Consider the following 21,407-nt stretch of genomic DNA (forward strand, 5'->3'; position numbering starts at 1 on the left):
AACATGAATGCAAAAACAATTGGGGGAGAACAAAGTGCCTCTACAGACCCCAGAATACTAACTTTTATATATCTGGTGCAAAACTCAGAGCAATACTGGGAAATGAGGCCCCTCAATAGTTTCATGGCATCTGAGCATGGGATTTTGAGCATTAGAGTAAAGTAGAGCTGGGCGGTTATTTGTAGTGAATGCTGAATACCTAGCAGCACTAGTTCAGAGATCTGTCCTCCACGGAGGGAGAATGTGTTAATTGGAGGAATTGCTGGCTGCAGTACTAGTGGTAACAAATTATTAATTCACAGGGCCATAGTGAAACCGTGACCACTGACGGAAACAGAGATAGTTGCACTTACCGAACAAGAACTCTATGGGGAAAACACATGCTGCACGATGATTAAAGGAGAGCTTGCTGCCAAGTCAAAAGTGGTCGCTGTTTTATTGCGGCTGCTAATTTTTTTTTCTTTATACATCCCCAACATATGGATCCAGATCTAAGGGCCTTTTTATTTAGTGTTAATTTTTATGGCTTTTAACATCGGGGCAGCGCTCACAAGAGTCTCACGGGGCATGTCTTTATGCTGCTCTGCATAATTACCTGGTGAGCCACAACACCTTAGCAAAACGAATAGATATTAGCACTAAATAAAAAGGTTTATATCTCCAGAACTGTACAACGGATTAAAAAAAAAAAATAAAGGGAAAACTCAGGGGAGCAGTGGAAATAAAATAAGAGCACAAACTGGTTACTTTTAACACCATGACAGGTTTTCTTTAAAAGCTGTATTCTCAAGTTGGTTCTTGAGCAGCACAAAGCTTTTCAGTATCTTTCACTTTCTGGTTTCTAGCAGGACGGGCTCTCTTCCCTGAGTGACAGCTCTGGTGAATAGTAGGACTGTAGTATTAGTAAGACTATAAAGCTCAGCACAAGTTCTGCTGTAATACATTCAGGAATCAGGCGTTTACTCTGGAGTCTACACAGAGTTAACAGGTCACTTGAACAAGCACAGGGTCCCATAGAGACAGTGAGAGCAGTGATTAACACACCTGCTCTGAAAGCAACTGTTTGGGGGGGGGCTAGTAAAGTTGCAGGAGTTACAACAGCGGATTGTCAGGAGCTGACAAAAAGAGATAAGCGGGGAAGGTGGAGAGGTGAGCAGCTAACTGCTGTATAGAAATTAATGTGCTGGAGACAGCCAATTGGTATATTAAAATGTAACTCCTCTCCTGCAGTGCACTACTGCGCCCACTGAGCCAGGGTTTGGGCAGGCCCTGGTGGGCAAGCTCCATGGAAATCAGGTGAAGACTAGAAAATATAAAAGCTCTCATTGCAGGCGAACAACATGAAAATAAGAAAGTTTGCCATTTACTTGCTTTTGCCATTTGCGGTCTTACTGAAGAAATAAAATAACTTGAAAACATGTAGCATGAAACAGAAATCTCAGCGAAACATTGTAAGATTTGATGTAATGATTTCTTATGGAGTGGGTTTGTAGACTGACATTTTGCGACTGCAACAGTTGAATATGTTTTGAAATGTGTTGGATTTTCTGTTGCTGGTCACAAGTTGCATTTGACACTTGACGTAGACTGAACGCAACACGCAATTTGACTGCAACTTGGCTGTTCTATTTATAACATAATCACAGCTTTAAAATGGTCATAAAAATCAGCAAGTTGCGACTTTTCAGAGTACTGCTGTCACGCGACACATGTTGCCTTGGGAAGCGGTCACCAGAAAAAAACACTATTAACCTGTAAAGTGCCCGCACTTACCCGAAGATTGCAAGGAGAAAATTAACTTTGCACCGGCAGCGTTCGGGCTTCAGTCACGGGTTCAGATATTGCTCTGAGAATACAGAACAGTGTCCGTAACCATGCCCCCGGCCCTGACTAATACTCGCTCTGCATTTGGGCCGGCTGTAAGTCAGTGCTGGGGTGGGGGTTACAGCCGCTCTGTATACTCAGAGTGGTGACTGAACCCGCGCTGGCCCCACCCCCGTGACAAAACCCAATGCTGCTGGGAGGGAATAAAGTTAATTTTCTCCCTGCAGCGTTTGGATAAGAACGTGTGGTGGGCTGGTTAGTAACGCTATTAACCTTCAGGTTAACCCCACATCTGCAGTATAATAGCGTTTTTTTCTGGTGACAGGTTCCCTTTAATATTCACAATGTTGGGCTGTAGAGAAAGACTCACTCCTCCCATTGATGTTCAGCTCTCTCTTGTGACAATCTCTACTTGGGAAAGATGGGTAACCTTCCTTAAACCCGTTGCAATTACTAAGCTGGGCAAAACTTGGATTGTCGGAACGTAGCAATCTATCATAGTTAGGTAAAGTGCTCCTCAGTAATTATCTCAGTTTGCCACTCAGGAATCGGAGAAAGCAGGTTGATAGGTGGTAAAAGCTTTAGTGATAGTTGTTTCAGGTAAAGATAGCTGACTATGACATTTAATATTGAAAAGAGGTCAGTTCGGGGATTTACATTTATTTGGGTATATTTAAATTTTGGTGTGAATGGTCTCTGTATTATTGATGACCGCCAATATTTGTTGATACATGTGTAATATACATTTCCATAGGATAACAGAACTGTATATACGCACAAAGAAAATTCCTAATGTTTGCCATAACACATGGAAAAGACAGTAAAAGGGCATGTCCACAATGCGTGGAAGACCATTTCCGGTGACTACCTCTTGAAGCTCATCAAGAGAATGCCAAGAGTGTGCAAAGCAGTCATCAAAGCAAAAAGTGGCTACTTTGAAGAACCTAGAATATAAGACATTTTCAGTTGTTTCACACTTTTTTGTTAAGTATATAATTCCACATGTGTTAATTCATAGTTTTGATGCCTTCAGTGTGAATGTACAATTTTCATAGTCATGAAAATACAGAAAAATCTTTAAATGAGAAGGTGTGTCCAAACTTTTGGTCTGTACTTTAGGTACTAGCTATTGAACCCGTTCTACGCCTGGGTGGCGAGCATTTTTATTGGTACATTTTTAATTTTATGCCATTTTTGGAAAACACTGTGAATTCGCATATACAGCGTCTTCAATAAAATGGCACCAGAGATCGCAGTATGCACGCTTTATTGAAGTAATGTACTACAACAGCGATGGCAAACATTTTAGAGACCGAGTGCCCAATCTACAACCCAAAGCCCACATATGTATCGCAAAGTGCTAACACAGCAATTTAACCTGAATACTGAGGTTTAAGATTGGAATAAACAACTCGTACAGAGAGCGGGCGGGGGGGGGGGGGGGAATGGGGCGGCAACAGGTTGATGGACAGGTCTGGTTACATGCTCCTCCACCAGCAGCCATTTTATAGACTGGAGAGCTGTGCAGTTTGACAGGAAAGGTGAACTAACAAGAGCAGGAAGAGAACCCAGTAACACTTATAGAATAGTAAATGTAGATAAAATCATGTCTAACACATCTGTTGAAGATACAGTGGCCAACCCCTTTAATTGTGGGGAACTATCAGGAAAACACAACACCTTCAGTCAGATTTCTCAACAAAACATAGATAAATCGATGGAGATTCACGCTAGGGAAGACCTTGCAATCACTTTATTGTCAAGGGGCCCTTCTAAGAAATGGAATTTGTATGCAAGTTGACTACCCCTTTAAGCAGGATGATCTAAAAATTAGTGAAAAGTTATTGTATATGTGAATCAAGAGTTGTTGACATACAGGACTGAGGTTTATTCCTCAAAGTTTAGTTTGGTGGGCAGGTACGTACCCGTCCTGTTCTCATGGAGAAGGCAAGCAGACATGACGTCATCAAACCCATCCCAAAGTGAGCAGAGCTGGAAAACTCCTTTAAATCTCTACTTGAAACTCTAATACAATTTTTAACAGAAAAAGTATTTGCTACTTTTGATTTGCACAACTAACTATACAACTAATTTACAATAATTACTAGTAATTGGAGGTCACATTCTATACAGCTGCTGCCGTCACTGGTACATAACTAGCTATACACTGCATGAACAATACTTCTTCACGAACATGACCAGCAATCGCGTATATATGGAAATCTTACCAATTGGAATTATGTTTGCTTTCCCGGTACACAGACTCTTCAATCATTGACGAATATTGGACCCATGTTAGGCAACGAGTCTTCAAATTCATCACCCGAGCTTTCATGTCCAGCCATGACTCTTCCTCTAGGTATATATTAGGTACTTTAAGAATGCTCCACTGTGGGTAAACAAGAACATTAACAATATCTGGAAGGAAAAGAATGGATAATGGTAATCTATTTCTTTTCGTCTAATACATATGCTTACATGAGATAAATCCCCCCCCCCCCCCATTTATGCCTTGTACTACTACAGCAGTGTATACATGAGCACTACCAAAGCAGAAAAGCCATAATCACAAGCATTACACAGGAGAAAGGCAAAGCCATCAGCCATTACAGTAGAGTGGTGCTCCAAGGACAAGAAGTCCCAAATTAGACGTTGGTAAAGAATTAGGCTTGCATCAAGTCCAGATTTAAGATAGGTGTGACCCTGTTAGGACCTAGACGCCTTCACACACGGTATTTATTGGTTTGCATACAGCTCATTAGGAGTCTCATTTATCAGAATTGGCAAACAGACAACTTAGCCAGGCTGTCTGTAGTTACCACAATTCAGGCTTCGTTACTAAAGAGTTCTTAAAAATCTAAAGGGAAGCAGTCTTTAGATTCAGACTGCCCAAAACACGGACAGCATGAATCAGAGCCTGGCTGCAAGATTGATGCCAGGTATGTTTCACTCTGAAATGTGGCAGAATTTCAGAGAAAAGAGTTTGAAAAGCCGGCTGGGAACCATAGGGACAGACCTGACTAGTCCGGCGAGGTCCCCGGCCACCTTCTACCTGCCGTGCTCCAGCTGATTGACAGATCTCTCTAACTGTACATGCATGTCAGAGACCTGTCAATCAACTTGAGTAAAAGAAGTCAGCTGGGGAGCACGTTGGACTAGGCAGGTCTCTCCCTATAGTCCCTGGCTGTCTTTTCAAACTACGTTCTCTCTGAAACGCTGCAGCATTTCAAAGTAACACATTGCTGGCTGCAATCGTAACATGAATCTAGTGACAAGTTTTCTTTTAAAGTTTTTTGACAGGCCATTGCCTTTGTTTAGCAGACCCCCACTAGGGACAGAGAGACTCATCTTAACAATAAGCAGAGGTGTATATGGACCCACAGATTTGCTACCGAGACTGAACATCACTGAGTTTTTGATTCTTGGTCTAATTGATCGCTGGGGAGAGGTCTCATACCATAGATCCCCATCAAACACCACCAATGTACAGTGGCTATAACATATCAAAGAATATTTCGAAAGTTTAGTTACCTTTTAAAAACGGTTAGAAAATGAAAAGTGCACAGTGACTTGTTACCACAGTTACATCTCGGGATACACCCTCACCCCGGTTGAACTTGCAGTCCTACAGAAAGGCTTATCCTTCTGTCGGACGCCTAACTGGGACGCGTTCCAGTTAGAGAAGGACCTCCAGCGGTTCTACCGGACAATCCGCCTGAAGACACATTTTGGACTATCCAACGAGAACTCCGTTAACAGGATGCCTCCATCTGGGGGCGTCCCTGTCCCGAAGCTCTCCATAACTAACCTGTGTTTGCGTAACACTAGCTCATTCAGTCCACCACACACCAACCATGCAGCTGAAACGACCATAGCACTCAGAGAGGGATATCAAGGACCTACTACACCAACAACGCCTTGGCTTCTTCCCCACCCAGTGAAGAGAAACAGGCCCTCACCTCACTGCAACACAATAGACATATAGTCATCAAGCCCGCCGACAAAGGGAGCGAGACAGTGATTATGGACAAATCCGCCTACATTAGGGAGATTGAGCGGCAACTATCAGACAACTACATACAGACGGATTAACAATGACCCTACTTTCACCATCCAGGCCAAAATAAAAAAGACACTGACCAGATACTTAGATCTTAACACAATAGATCCTAAGACAGTAACGTTCCTGACCAACCAACACCCCATTACACCATTTTTTTACATCTTACCAAAAATCCATAAATCAAGCCACCAGGTAAACCGATTGTGGCCTCCACCGACTTCGTCCTCTCCCCTCTGGCCATTTATCTCGAAAAAATCATGACCCCTCTGGTTAAAAAAAAACACGAGCCTTTATACTAGACACCAGTGAGTTCCTGAATAATATTAAAAATCTGCCAGCAATCCCACATGACAGCCTGTTGGCCACGATGGATGTCTGCAACCTCTATACCTCTATCACTCACAGCAAGGGCCTAGAAGCTTCATCTCACCTACTTACACAATCCAATTTACCTCCCAACTCGGTACAATTCTGTCTCGAACTACTATCCCTGGTTCTCCATGAAAACTTCTTTATGTTCAGGGACAAATTTTTTGCACAGCAACAGGGGACAGCAATGGGCTCGAATGTAGCGCCAGCATGCACAAATTTGAAGAGGACTACGTCTACTCTAATGAGCTCTTCATCAACCACTGTACCAACTACCATCGCTATATAGACGACATTTTCCTTATATGGCAAGGGCCACTCGATACACTCACTTCCTTCGTTTCCACACTCAACTCTATCAGGCAGGAACTACAGTTCACACTGAATCATGATTCAAAACAAATTTCCTTCTTGGACACACTAGTTATCCATGAGGATGATGGCACCTTTACCATGGACCTCTTTTCAAAACCTACTGACTGTAACAGTCTATTACACTACACTAGCTGCCATTCAAAATCCACTAATAGCAGCCTTCCCCGTTCCCAATTTCACAGGGTCAAACGTATTGTTTCTAATCCCAACTTGATCCCTCAACGTTTAGACGAAATGTCAAAATTTTGGGAAAGGAACTGCCCCAGCCAAATCCTGGTCAGCAAGAGATCAAGGACACTGGAGCGCACCACGACAAATCCCCCCACCCCCAAAGTTGAAAGGGTGCCCTTTGTTCACACTTACCATCCACTTATATCTAAAGGTTCATACCACCATAAGTAAACATTGGCCCCTCCAGTCAAAAGCGTACCCAGAGATACCAGCCTTCACTGCCCCAGCTCTAATGTGTACCAGGAGAGCGTCGAACATTAAGGATAAAATTATCAGAGCTGACTTAGGGAGCACACGTATCACCTCATCCCAACGTCTCCTCAGTGCCCGGAAACATGGCACCTTCCCCTGCCTGGGTTGTGCCGCCTGCTCTAACATTATTAAATCAGATACCATCACGCACCCCAGAACTGGAAAGAGCTATCCCATTAACGGATTCTTTACATGTGACTCGAACTTTGTCATCTATGTAGTGAAATGTCCATGTGGCCCCCTATATGTAGGAGAAATGACACAGCGTATCAGGGACCGCATAGCGAGTCATAAATCCACCATTAGATGTGGCAAAAACTGGTTACCACTACCAGATCATTTCTCTAAAGCCAAACATACTGTGGCACAGCTCCGCTTTCAGGTAATCGAACATGTACCCAGACCCAGGAGGGGGGGAAATAACGTGAAACTACTCAGACAATGTGAATCATATTGGATCTACACCTTGCAGACTATCCCCCAGGGGTCTAAATAGAGAAATTGATTGGGTTCACTAATCTATTTATTCCTTCCTACAGACACATTGACTGCAATCCACCCCCTTGGTGAGTGCCTGCACCTTTAATTTTGATTCTACCATGATCAGCCCCTTAGTCCAGGTCTTCTCCCTCCCCTTTTCCCACATAGCGCCACTCCTTGCAGTTAAATCAATTCTCATGGCCAGCTACATAGCCAATACATTTTGCGCAAGGACACAGTCCTATCCCCCTGCGCATGCGCCCAGTTGGTCTCCCTGGCAACCCCTTTGCTCAGGCAGCGTCTGTATTCAGCACTGCACACAGTAAGGAGTTGGCATAACGTCACTTCCGGTGACGCGTTTTCGGTCCGGCGCCGCTGTGACACACATAAAAATGCAGCCTCTACACACTGCCACCACTGACGGCTACATCAAGGCGCGGGAGTACCGCTCTTCTCCACTAGACCACCACTGCCTGACGCACCTCTCCAGGGGATGCCATAAGGGGACCAGACCTGACACAGGAACGAGTCAGGTATCCACCACAAGGTACAATTCCATCAGGACTGTGTCCCTATACCAACAAGTCAGCGCAATATTCACCCCTAATAATCAATTGCACTGTATTTTATAGATCCCTGTGACCCCATATCTACTGTGAACTTAAGGTAACCACCCTGCAAGTATAGAAGAATACTCCTGGCTACACCAATATACTCTGCTACTAACTTGCACAGCATACCTAATCACACTGCCTTGATATTGCAGCTGTGCACCTGGAAAATCTTTCCCTTGATCCATTTACTAAGCTTTAGCACGCCCTCGAACAGCATAACAAGTAAGATAATCCCTGGTGCTACACTGATTGTAAATATTATGCTATGCATATAATGTATATATCTGTACACTGTCCTGTGATCCTCTCTCCTTGCCCCTTTTCCTCTACTCCTCAGCTCTCTAGATCACCCCTCTAATCCAGTTTCCCCCTCCTTCTTTCCCTCTCCCCCCCCCCTTCTTTCACAGTCATGCTCTTTCTACATTCACCTTGGATGATAAATGTATATAATGTAATATATTATCTCCATTGACACCTTGTATGTCTTCTCCTTTTTGCAGTAGCGACGTAATGATTAAGGCCATATGAGAGGCCGAAACGTCTACTGTCGACCTGAAACTCGGTTTGATTGTTTAATTCTGTCTCACTTTGTCTGCAAAAAATGAACTTTGCATTCAATTGGAGTGTGCGATTAAATAATTCTCTGTTGTTACTACAGGCTACAAGACCATTTTTATTTGGTTTTGATAAATGAGGCCACTATCTTTATCCATCGGCCTGTCTGCATACAACTGCTGCAGAACAGGAAATTCTCTCCCCATAGAGAAGATGGTTAAAACCGCTCTCCCGCATCGCTAAACCACAGTGCTCAATAAGTGCCTTGTAAACAATACAGGAAGCGGCCATGCTGTCTTATGAGACCCACAAGAACGAAAAATTAGAAACGCTAACTAGGTACAAACTTACAAGTAAAATTACTGTGAAAATAAATTATCCATTTCTCTTTTTTAACATAAATGTTCTTTGAAAAATTTCCTGAAATCTATGAAGATTTCACATCTAAGTGGATGTTTTATTGTCATCATTGGATTTCTGATGCTCTTCTCCAAAGAAAAAATAAAAAGCTGAATTTACAGTACATCAAAAGCAACGCGTGTATGTGCAGCACTTACCAAAGCCAGGGGAACGAGGATGCACACTGCACAAAAGAAGTCACAAAAACAAGCCCAAACAAAAGGGATTGGGAATTGAAAAGCCCGGAAACGCATGGTGATAAATGCGCGCCATTTAAACATATCGAACACATTGATTTTCAAGGTCTTTATCACAATAGTACTGAGGCTTATTGAGCTTCCCACTCTCTTTACTGCCCTTTACTGGTCACACAATGCTTAGTTACACTCCGCTTTAGAAAAAAATAAAGCGGTAAGAATTGTTAAACAGATCCTGAGCGCTCTCTATTCATTTATCAGGGAAGGCTATACTGTGGAGGCACGTGGGAACAAACGACATTTCTGCACGACATACAACATGCAGGTCTCACCAGAAAATTAATAACACTTAAAATGAATTTGCCAGTCAGCCCATGAGAAATATTGCCTCCAGCAAGTAAGTGTTAGCTTGTGTAGGAAATTGTAAGTATTTTCTACTGCTGCTTAATCACTTGGTAATTGAGTCATACTGGCATACATTCCCCTCCTTACCCTTTATTTAACCAACTCTTCCAACTTTTGAAGAACAGAGAGAGAGAGACCAATTATGCAAATTTTGGCCACACCCCACTCCACCCCCATTTACCATTTCTTTCTACCCTGGCAGGAGATGTCAGTACCAGGGGGTGGGGCAGCGGTAGTGAGGGAAATTCAGCAGACCTTTGAGACTGCAGGGTGTAGACCCAAATACAGGAGCTCCGTACCCCAACATATCAGACTCTTGTCTACCATGGAAACCTGCCTCTTCCAACAAGCCTAAAACCTGCAGTAACCCTTGTTCCACCATACCGCTGCACGACCAGCTCTACCCCGACCTACTATATCCTCAGCCATCCTTTGTAGACAGGACCCTCCCCGCGAGGGCACAATCTTCTCCTGTACCAGTTCTTTAAGATTATTGTACTTGTTTGCTATTATGTATACCCCTTTTCACATGTAAGGCGTCATGGAATAAATGGCGCTAATAATAATAAGATTGTTATTGCGTTCTGTAGTGAGGACACCAGCAGAAAAAAAGCAGTGGAAAGAACGCAGCATTTACGCTATGTGTGAACCCTACCTCAGCATTACATTTCTACTTTTTCTCCATTAAACCAATAAAAAAGTATCAATCACGTAATTTACCGATTCCCGAAAATAATCTGATTGCGGTGTTGTGCTGGTCATTATGATTAAAGGGACACCAAATATGTCCGTGTTATTTGCGGATTTGTGATGTTTATTATTTTAAAAAAATGCATTAAAAAAAACTTTCATTATCAAATGTTTTTTCATTATTTTTTTAGTAATTTTATGGGATGAAAAAAAAAAAATCTTTTGTTCTCCCTCCAGAAAACAAATAAATTGTACACTGCAGTGTACTTCTATGTATCAGTACAATTTCATTGTGGAGTAAGAGCCTGCAATACAGATCAAGTATACGAAATTATCCCCAGTACATCACCAGAGCCTGTGGCTCAATAGCTTTAGCTCCTGCCTGTAATGTTAAAGGTTGTGGGTTCAAATACCGGGCAGACTCACAAAAATTATATTTTTGGGATTGCTTTTTATTATTTTTTTTAGTAGTTTTATAGGAACAAAAAAAAATCTGACTTTTTCTTCATCTCAGTATGCAGGGAACATAGAAATACATTGTTTTATACAATGTACAGTATCTCTATGGACATATGGAATCTTCTTCTGGGTTCACTGCCTGCAATAGAGGTCAAGATTACCAAATTCTCCTATGTGTATCATTGTGATCTGTGGCTCATAGATAGAGCTGCAGCCTGTGGACATGGAGATGCAAGTTTGAGTCTCAGGACCGATCTCAGGAGGGAGAAGAAGTGAATATTATAATTTAATTTATGCACTGAGCAGAGAAGTGAGGCGCCGCCCCCCGAGGAGGAGCTACAGAATGATGAAGACATCAGATACTCACCTCTATCAGAAGCCAGGACAAAGCTCTAACGTGTCAGGACTGAGCCCTCAAAGCGGGACAGTCCCGCTGAATTCGGGACAGTTGGAAGCTATAATTTAACCATTTTTCTGTGTAGGCCTAGCCTATATATGAGTAAACCCAATTAGCCAACTAAATGAGGCCACATTCATTGCTGCACCCAAAAATGTTGGTCATACTTTAAGGCCACGTGCATACATTGAGTATTTGGGGAGTTTTTTTACCTCAGTATTTGTAAGCTAAAATCAGGAGTGGAACGATCAGAGGAAAAGTATAATAGAAACACGTCACCACTTCTGTATTTATCACCCACTCCTGGTTGGGCTTACAAATTATGAGCTATAAAACTCACCAAATACTGAATATGTACACTTGGCCTGAAGGAAACAGTTATTAAAAGTTATCAGATTCCATATCTAAGAAATCCATTTGATTGCTTTTACATATGTTGACAACATCACGCAGTTTGATTGCCTACCATTGAAAGCAAACCTCTTCACCTTCCCAACTAGATCTATATTCCCGCATCAAGGATATCAGGAACTTTGAGTACCAGGCAGCATTTAATGACAATACTGTAGAGAGATTTAACCTTATTTAGTCTTCCTGGGATTCCTTTTGGGCCATGTTAAATATATGACCTCTATGAGATGGATATGCTGTATTTTTCGGACTATAAGACGCACTTTTTTCCTCCAAAATTTTGGAGGAAAGTGGAAGGTGCGTCTTATAGTCCGAGTACTATATATTCTATACTATATACTGTGGGTGGTGGGAGGTGTGGGGGATGAGCGGGGTACAGAAGGCAGCAGCCGCCTGCTGCAGCCTACGCTGTGCCCGCTGCTAAAGAAAATTAATATTCACTGCTCCCCACGCCCATGGGCGTGAAGAGCAATGAACATTCATTTACCTTAATAGAGCGCACACTGTAGCTGCAGCGCAGCTCCTGCTGTGCTCAGCTGTCAGTGTGCCCGCTATTAAAGCCCATGAATATTCACTACAACCCACTTCCATGGGTTGTAGTTAGTGATGAGAAAGTATGTTCTGTTAACCCTTTCGCCGAGTATGCTCGGGCCGAGCTCCGAGTATTTACAGCGTGCTCGGTGATATGGTTGAATCGCTCCCGTGTGTATGATTTGCGACTGTTTGACAGTTTTATTACATGTGAGGAATGTCTATTTCTGACACATTCCTCACATGTAATAAAGCTGTCAAATAGTTGCAAATCATGCACACGGGAGCAATTCAACCATATCACCGAACAGCTATAAATACTCGGAGCTCGGCCCGAGCATACTCGGACAGAACATACTCGCTTAACACTACTAATGACCAGAACGTTCCGGAAGCTCAGAAAAAAAAACCCGGGGCCTACTTGTGAGGGCTGCCATTTGTATAACATAGGACCATGATAAGGTTCATGATCATAGTTTACGAACCACACTAAGCGGGGTAGTAAAGATTTGTCCATATTACGTTTAGCTTCATCAGTAAGTCTTTAGAGTGTGGGAGGAAACCGGAGTACACAGAGGAAACTTACGCAAACATGGATAGAACCCAAGACTTCAGCGCTGCAAAGCAACAATGCTAACCAATGAGCCACTGCGCTGCCCAATACTTTTGTATCGCTGTATATAGAACAAGCAATACACAGTGTATGTACAGTGGGGAAAATATGTATTTGATACTCTGCCGATTTAGCAAGTTTTCCCACCTACAAAGAATGGAGATTTCTGTATTTTTTATCGTAGGTACACTTCAACTGTGAAAGACAGAATCTAAAAATAAAAAACAGAAAATCACATTGTATGACTTTTAAATACATATTTCATGCAATAAAATGCAATTTAATTATTTGATCACCTACCAACCAGCAAGAATTCTGACTCTCAAAGACTTATTAGTTTTTCTTTAAGAAGCCTTCATACTCTGCACTCATTAACTGTATTAATTGCAACTGTTCATTACCAGTATAAAGACACCTGTTCACACATTCAATCAATCACACGCCAACCTCTCCACCATGGCCAAGACCAAAGAGCTGTCTAAGGACACCAGGGACAAAATTGTAGACCTGCACAAGGCTTGGATAGGCTACAGGACAATAGGAAAGCAGCTTGGGGAGAAGGCAACAACTGTTGGCACAATTATTAGAAAATGGAAGAAACAAGATGACTGTCAATCTTCCTTGGTCTGGGGCTCCATGCATATTCTCGCCTCGTGGGGTAAAGAGGATTCTGAGAAAGGTCAGGAATTAGTCCAGAATTACACATGAGGACGAGGTCAATGACCGGAAGAGAGCTGGGACAAGTGTCTCAAACATTACGATTAGTAGCACACTACGCAGTCCAGGATTAAAATCCTGCTGGGCACGCAAGGTCCACCTGCTCACACCAGCACATGTCCAGGCCTATTTGACGTTTGCCAATGACTATCTGGATGATCCAGAGGAGGCATATGAGAAGGTCATGTGGTCAGAGGAGACCAAAATAGGACTTTTTGGCATCAACGCCACTCACCGTGTTTGGAGGAAGAAGAAGGATGAGTACAACCCCAAGAACACCGGTCCCAACCGTGAAACATCGTGGGGGAAACATCATACCTTGGGGGCACTTTTCTGCAAAGGGGACAGGACGATTGCACAGTCTTGAAGGGAGGATAAATGGGGTCATGTATCGCGATATTTTGGCCAACAACCTCCTTCCCACAATAAGAGCATTGAAGATGGGTCATGGCTGTGTCCTTCCAGCAGGACAATTACCCGACAGCAAGGGCAACTAAGGAGTGGCTCCGTAAGAAGCATTTAAAAGTCCTGGAATGGCCTAGCCAGACCTGAATAGAAAGTCTTTGGAGGGAGCTGAAACTCAATGTTGCCCAGCGACAGCCCCGAAACCTGAACGATCGGGAGAAGATCTGTATGGAGGCGTGGGCCAAAATCCGTGCTGAAATGTGTGCAAACTTGGTCAAAGGACTACAGGAAATGTCTGACCTCTGTAATTGCAAACAAAGGTTTCTGTAATAAATATTAAGGTCTGTTTTTCTATTGTATCAAAATACTTATTTCATGCAATAAAATGCAAATTAAATATGCAAAAATCATGCAAATGATTTTTAAGATTCTGTCTCTCACAGTTGAAGTATACCTACGATAAAAATTACATACCTCTCAATTCTTTGTAGGTGGGAAAAGTTGCATCAAATACTCATTTTCCCCACTGTATATACAGTATTTTTCGGACTATAAGACGCACCTTTTTCCCCCCCAAATTTGGTAGGAAAATGGTTGATGTGTCTTATAGCCCTAATGTAGGCTTACTGGGGGATTGTGGTGGTGGGTATATGTTTCTGATCACCCTCAACCCCCCCCCCCATTAAAAATAAAATATACACGTGGTATAGCTAGATTTGTATAAGTCCAATCTATCAAAATATAAAGTTCATTAACTCGATCAGTAAGCAGCGTAACGAGAATATAGGTCAAAATGCCTGAAATGCAATTTTTTCGACCATCACAACAGTTGAAGTGCCTTCTGAACCACCCCAGCACACACAAGACAAGTTATTTTTAGTGGCCCTCTGGGACGTATACAGGTCCATCAATGTTCTAAAGCACATTGCACATATGTCACTTCATTCTTTATTTTATTTGAGAACTATATAAATTGGTAATCAGGACATTGTAACATACAGTCAGAATGACAGGCGCTTTCTAAATGCAAAATGTGTGACCTGCTGCAATACGAGATGTCGAAAAAAAAGAATCCGTATTCATCCTTGTAATTAGACTCGAGGATTAATAGTTAAGCAATGATGAAAGCTGACCGACTGCTGTTAGCGCTTAGTATTCATATGCACTCAATGACCTTAATAAATGATGGCGAGGTCAGGCAAATGTTTAAACATTTATGCAAAATGCTTAGTCCCCAGACTGATTCCCTTTACTGCTAAAAAGCTAAGTAAATTATCTGCCCATTCCATGATTCATTTGGAGTTGCTTCCAGCTGGTTATAGCCCATTGAAAATGATGGATTTCAATAGACCTCCCTTTTGCCAACCGTTGCATGCAAGACTATTGACAGGCAGAACTCGGCAAATGGTAACGGCACGATTCTCCTACCTTGAAAATCCACTCTCTGGGCTGATGATGCATGAAAGAAAAAGTCAAACAGAAGTTGTATGCCTGCACACTGTACTCTGCATATCATGGCTTTCTTACTTACACAGGACAGACATCTGTAGGTCACACTACTTGTCTATTACAGAGAGAGTATGTACACTTATCGGCTAATGGGTGGTTCACCAATGACCGCTCAGACTAGTGCAAGTGCACCTAAAACCAATAGGGGTACGGCAGAGAAATGCATGTCTTATGAAGCAGCTTTCTGCAAAGTTCTCAAAGTAAATTGGTGCTCTCTAAAAAACTACATTGGGGAAAAAAAAGTATTTAGTCAGCCACCAATTGTGCAAGTTCTCCTACTTAAAAAGATGAGAGGCCTGTAATTGACATCATAGGTAGACCTCAACTATGAGAGACAAAATGAGAAAACAAATCCTGAAAATCACATTGTCTGATTTGGAAATAATTTTTTTTAAAGGTTTGGTGGAAAATAAGTATTTGGTCAATTACAAACAAGCAAGATTTCTGGCTCTCACAGACCTGTAACTTCTTTAAGAGGCTCCTCTGTCCTCCACTCATTACCTGTAGTACTGGAACCTGTTTGAACTTGTTATCAGTATAAACGTGGGAGAACTTGCACAATTGGTGGTAGCCTAAATACTTTTTTTTCCCCACTGTATGTCTGTAAAAATTGTAAGGCATACAGAGGTAGAGCAATGCAATTGTATTGGTGCCATATTTTACAAGTCAGTTATCCAGCGCCCTGTTTATGAAGCCTAAAGCTAGCCATACACATTAGATACGGACCGACCGTCTGGAATGTGGATGATGAAATGTACATTGGATCATTCAATCCAGTCATTGAAAGAAAATGAAAAGGAAAACATAGGCGGTTTGCCCAAAAGTGAGAATAATTCCAACCTAGCAGTCCTAAAGGTATTTTTTTTGTTTGTTTTTTTTCACACATCAAACTATAATCAAAAATAAAAATTAGAAATCTTTCAATTTTCACACTGGCCTATGAACTTTTTAGTCTAATTTCCTTTCCTTTCAGAAAATTCACATGTACATTAGCAGCAATGAACAGACTGACCCTATTTTTGTATTGAGGCATCTAATGAGCATGTGCACGGGTCATTGTGAAACAAGGGGGCAGTAGGGTAATCACCAATTGTTATTGTTGGATTCTGTTTTATTAGCTGTATAAAGACATGTCATTGTAATCCTGTCTGCTACTAAATTAACTCTTCCTGAAAGAACAGGAAGTAGTAGTCTGTGAAAACTGCAAAATTACTAGTTTTGTTTTTCAAAAAAGATCAACATTTTTTTTTGCTAAAATTTAAAAAAAAAATGGCTTAAAAAGGGAAAATGTTAAGGCTGCAGAAAAAAAATGTATTGTGTTAGAAGTGAATTGGTGTCTAAAAAAAAAAAAAAAAAAAAAAAAAAAGGAAGTGATCACATATGTATACCATCAAAAACCATATGACCGGGGCTATTTAAATAGTGTAAAATTTTTATTGAGGCAACCTTCATCTAGTCAGGGTTAACGATGGTGGTGCTAAACTTAAAACGATTTAGCTGTTAACAATACTGCACAAAAAAAAAAAAAAAAACTGCCAGAGTTCTTTATTTTTTATTGACCACCATTCTACAGCTTGGGAAGGGGGTTGGAAAGTTAAAGTGATAGCCGTTTCGACAACTTTTGTGCTTCAACTGACCTTACCTGACATACCTTGTATGTGCCACCCTGCTAGTCACTTACCCACAGTGTAAACATTTTATACAAAAAGGACATTATTATAACAGAGACTGTATTATTTTGACATTATGCTAATACACAATTGGAGGAAAGGTTTATAAAAATGCACTCTAATCATTACAGTTAATGTGTTTGTCCTCAATATCCATTTTTCTTCTCTTCTCAACAGTAACTCAAGTTTATTACTATCATTCCTAGGACTTTTATCATGTAAAATTCCTGCAAATATCAATACCTTTGGATTGTTTTGTTGCATATTAGTTATATGCGGAATCAAGCGAGGCAAGCCTATACTTGATTCCACTGACTTAAAGGGAACCTATCACCAGGTTTTCCCATTATAAAGTACCACCAGCTTTAAGGCCTCTTTTACAGCATTCTAGTAAGCTGTTTGCAAGTCCCCAATCCTCTTTGCATAGCTCAAAAAAATACCTTTTATTATACACACACATGGCGCAGTCCGATCCAATGGGCTTCTCGGATGTTGATCTGATTGCCTATTCTCTTCCAACAGTCACCGTCCTCCTGCCCTGCTTCATGCGGATGATGCGTAATAAGTCATCCACACACTGTCCCCCAGTTACGCTCCTGCGTAGGCAGGCACACTTCTCTTTGCCCTGCCGAGGGCAGAGCAGAGTACTGTAAAGCGCATGTGCAGGAAAAGGCCAAAGAGCGTAGATGACCTGAAAGTAAAGCTGGCACATGCACATTAACAGTACTTTGCTCTGTCTTCAGCTGCGCAGAATGAAGTGTGCCTGCGCAGTAGCGTGATTGGGACACGCTGTGTGGATGACGTAGGACACATCATCCACATGAAGCAAGCAGGGGGACAGAGGCTGTGAGAAGAGAGGAGGCCCAGGATCAAGACCAGCAACGCCCATCGGACCGGACTGTATGGGGGTATAATAAAAGGTATTTGTGTTATGCAGAGGGGTTTGGGGATTTATGTACAGCTTCCTAAAATGCAATAAAAGAGGCCTTAAGGTGGTGGCTGTACTTTATATTGGGAAAACCTGGTGACCGGTTCCCTTTAAAATATTCCCTGAATCCCATGTACTAAAAGCCACACTGGTAAATTATTACTTATATAATGTATTTTGGCTGATGTTATAATAATGCTTTTTAGTATCAAAAGGTTTACGCATAGCACATATAAGGAGCGTCAGGAAGCCAGGTTAGTAGAAGCGCAAAAGTGCGTGAAACAGTGGTCACCTTAGTGTTTCCAGCTCTCCTCCCCAGCCGTATAATGCATTTGTCTAAATGGCGACATGAATAAAAGAAGATAAAACGACTCGGTGAGTGCCACTGTTTTTCCCTTTTTCACATACTATTGACCATACATATGTATAGATACAGTATATATATTTAAAAACATGAGTTACCTTTCTCAGAAAGGATGGAATGATATTATTGCAGGTAGCAATTCTTCTTCTATACACAATGCCTGTTGAAGCGTCTGTTTTTCAAAAGGGAGAGACATACAAGAATTAGCATTAAATATCCTTCATTGTAATTACACATGACTAATGTTTTCCAAATACAGCATTTATGGAAACATACAGGGAGATTTATTAGCAGATTTTGTGCATAAAGGATTATTCTCATCTTCATAGAAGGATAATGTCAGACAGTGCCTGTAAAAAGAAGCACATTTGCAATTTACTGCTTGTTCACATTTTCAGTATTATAGATATTAACACTTGTGTAGAAGAGAAGCTGTGGTCGCCCATGAGCAGTGCTTAAATGCTTTTTTCTATAGAGCTTGTAAGCGCTGCACTGAAGCTGGTGGTCAACCTCCTAGGTAATGAGCTGTAAACAAAGAAAAAAAAATGGTTGTATCTCAAGAACGGCTGCAAACTTAACAGTAGATTGCAAGAGGGTTTGTTTTTAAAACCACTATCCACCAGTACCCATCTATGAAGATGGGAGTAACGCTTTAAAAGGGAATCTGTCACCAGGTTTTTGCCCCCTTATTTGGGAACCCAGATTAAAAGAAACGAAAGCAAAAGTGTAATACAGCAATTTAATTTTATTAGGTAAAAAAAAAAAAAAGACAAAAATAACAGTTATAATGAGAGGACATCACAGGTAGGTTAAAAAGAGAAGAGAGCACCTAGTAGATATATTAAAAAAGACCCATGTGTGTACACACAACACCAGGTATATAATCGGTCATGTATATGTGTAATGACCCAAAAGGGGCCATTACAAACATTTCTACATTCATATGAGCCCGTGGAATAAGTCATACTTTGATGTATTGCCTTGTGTCATTTTGATAAATTAAATGTAAAATGTTGCTCTGTAATAGCACTGGAGACCAGCAGGTGGTGGTATAAGGGTCGGCAACGGACTGTATTGGAGGATGTCTGATCAACATCGTCTATACTCTGGTCACTATGGTGACCAGGGGGAGTTGACAGTTGGCAATTAGAGAGAGTCAAGCCCGACTAGAGGTAAGGTGTAGGGTACAAGGGCTGCCAGGATTAAGTACCTTGCCAGACAGTCATTTTAGAGCCATAACAGCAAGGCCAAATATTTTTCCCATATCAGAGTATCAGTCCTGTTGCCATCCAGATGGCACCTGTATGGAAAACCAGTACTGCAGCTAAATGCTGGAGAAGCTGTGATTCCTTGATCTGTGATGCAGTAAACCATTTGAACTGTTCATACAAGGTCTGATCTGCCTTCTTCCTCCCTACCTCTAAAGTCTGCTAGATGTACCCTGTGAATGGGTCTGGAGCGCCAGGAACCAGGTAGGAGCACCGTGACACCCCAAACTGCACAGCACCGCAGAAGAGTCATACCACCGCAAGGCACCTACGTCTGGGCCTAATAGAGCCTCCTGGCCCTACTACTCTGGTACATTACATATGCATACAAGTGACTTCAGGAAGCAAGGCACAAGTACCAGGACCTGTCAAGGTAAGCCACCTCAGAAAGCCACACATACACATCATTGACAGTGGGTACTAAAAGTGATACAAGTAAGACGAACAATAGAATAAAAAAAAATCTCCAAACGTACTAGTGCCAGGCAAGAGTAAGACAAATAACCAGGGACACACCGCACCCACCGACGAGCATTTCGCAAGATTATTATTTGGGAGCAGCATATTATAGACACTGAGACCCTGATTCCAGCGGTGTCACTTACTGGGCTGCTTGCTGTAGTTTTGATAAAATCATTGTTTTATCAGCAGGAGATTATCACTAGAGAATTAGTAAACCTGTTGCCAGGTAGTCACCAATATTTATGATCTCTGCATAACCCTGCCCCCACCTCTGATTGGCAGATATCCGCCTATGCACAGTGTATACAGAAAGCTGCCAATCAGTGGTGTAGGCAGGGATATACAGAGATAAGCATTCAGATGACTGGAAGCTCTGTCAACGTGACATTATCGTTGTAGCGATGCAGAGACAGAGCAGCGGTGAGGAGCCGCTTTAGTACCCAGGGATGGCAAGCAGTACTCTTTTTTTTTTTAAACATAAATATGATTTAAGACCAAGAGGTTTATTTATGTATAAGGTAGATTGTAAGGTAGATTTACACACCGCATTTAAGGCTAGATCTAATGGTGGTGAAAATATTACAAATTAACCCCTTCATGACCGGGCCATTTTCCGTTTTTGCTTTTTGCTCCCCTTCTTCCCAGAATCATAACTTTTTTATTTTTCGGTCAACATTTTTTTGCGGCACGAGTTGTACTTTTGAACGACACCATTGGTTTTACCATATCATGTACGAAAAACGGGAAAAAAAAGCCAAGTGCGGTGAAATTGCAAAAAAAAGTGCAATTCCACATTTTTTTACCATGTTCACTAAATGCTAAAACTGACCTGCCATTATGATTCTCCAGGTCATTACGAGTTTGTAGATACCAAATATGTACAGGTTCTTTTTTACTTAAGTGGTGAAAAAAAATCCAAAGTTTTTTAAAATAAAAAGGCGTCATTTTCCGAGACCCGTAGCGTCTCCATTTTTCGGGATCTGGGGCCGGGTGAGGGCTTATTTTTTTTGCACTGAGCTGACGTTTTTATTAATACCATTTTGGGGTAGATACAATGTTGTTATTGCATTTTATTGCAATGTAGCGGCGACCAAAAAACCGTAATTCTGGCGGTTTAATTTTTTTTTTTTTCGTTACACAGTTTACTGATCGGATTAATTCTTTTTTTATATTAATGGATCGGGAAATTCTGAATGCAGCAATATCAAAAGTGTGTATA

General features: G+C 41.6%; 1 protein-coding gene across 2 annotated transcripts in view; it reads right to left on the reverse strand.

The window, feature by feature from the left end:
* Window positions 1-21,407, reverse strand: part of PRELID2 (PRELI domain containing 2) — a 136,042-nt gene that overhangs the window by 49,296 nt on the left and 65,339 nt on the right. Inside the window, exons 3-5 of one of the 2 annotated variants that reach the window (XM_073651275.1) lie at window positions 18,557-18,630; window positions 15,416-15,436; window positions 4,053-4,213 (exon numbers count right to left, since the gene is read on the reverse strand). In XM_073651275.1, the coding sequence (XP_073507376.1) occupies window positions 4,053-4,213; window positions 15,416-15,436; window positions 18,557-18,630 (256 nt within the window). The remainder of the gene's footprint in view (window positions 1-4,052; window positions 4,214-15,415; window positions 15,437-18,556; window positions 18,631-21,407) is intronic. The other variant, XM_073651274.1, reaches the window with a different exon arrangement.

The sequence above is a fragment of the Phyllobates terribilis genome, unplaced genomic scaffold, assembly GCF_046119375.1.
Source record: "Phyllobates terribilis strain yellow unplaced genomic scaffold, ASM4611937v1 Scaffold_11__3_contigs__length_659146591, whole genome shotgun sequence".
NCBI lineage: Eukaryota > Metazoa > Chordata > Amphibia > Anura > Dendrobatidae > Phyllobates > Phyllobates terribilis.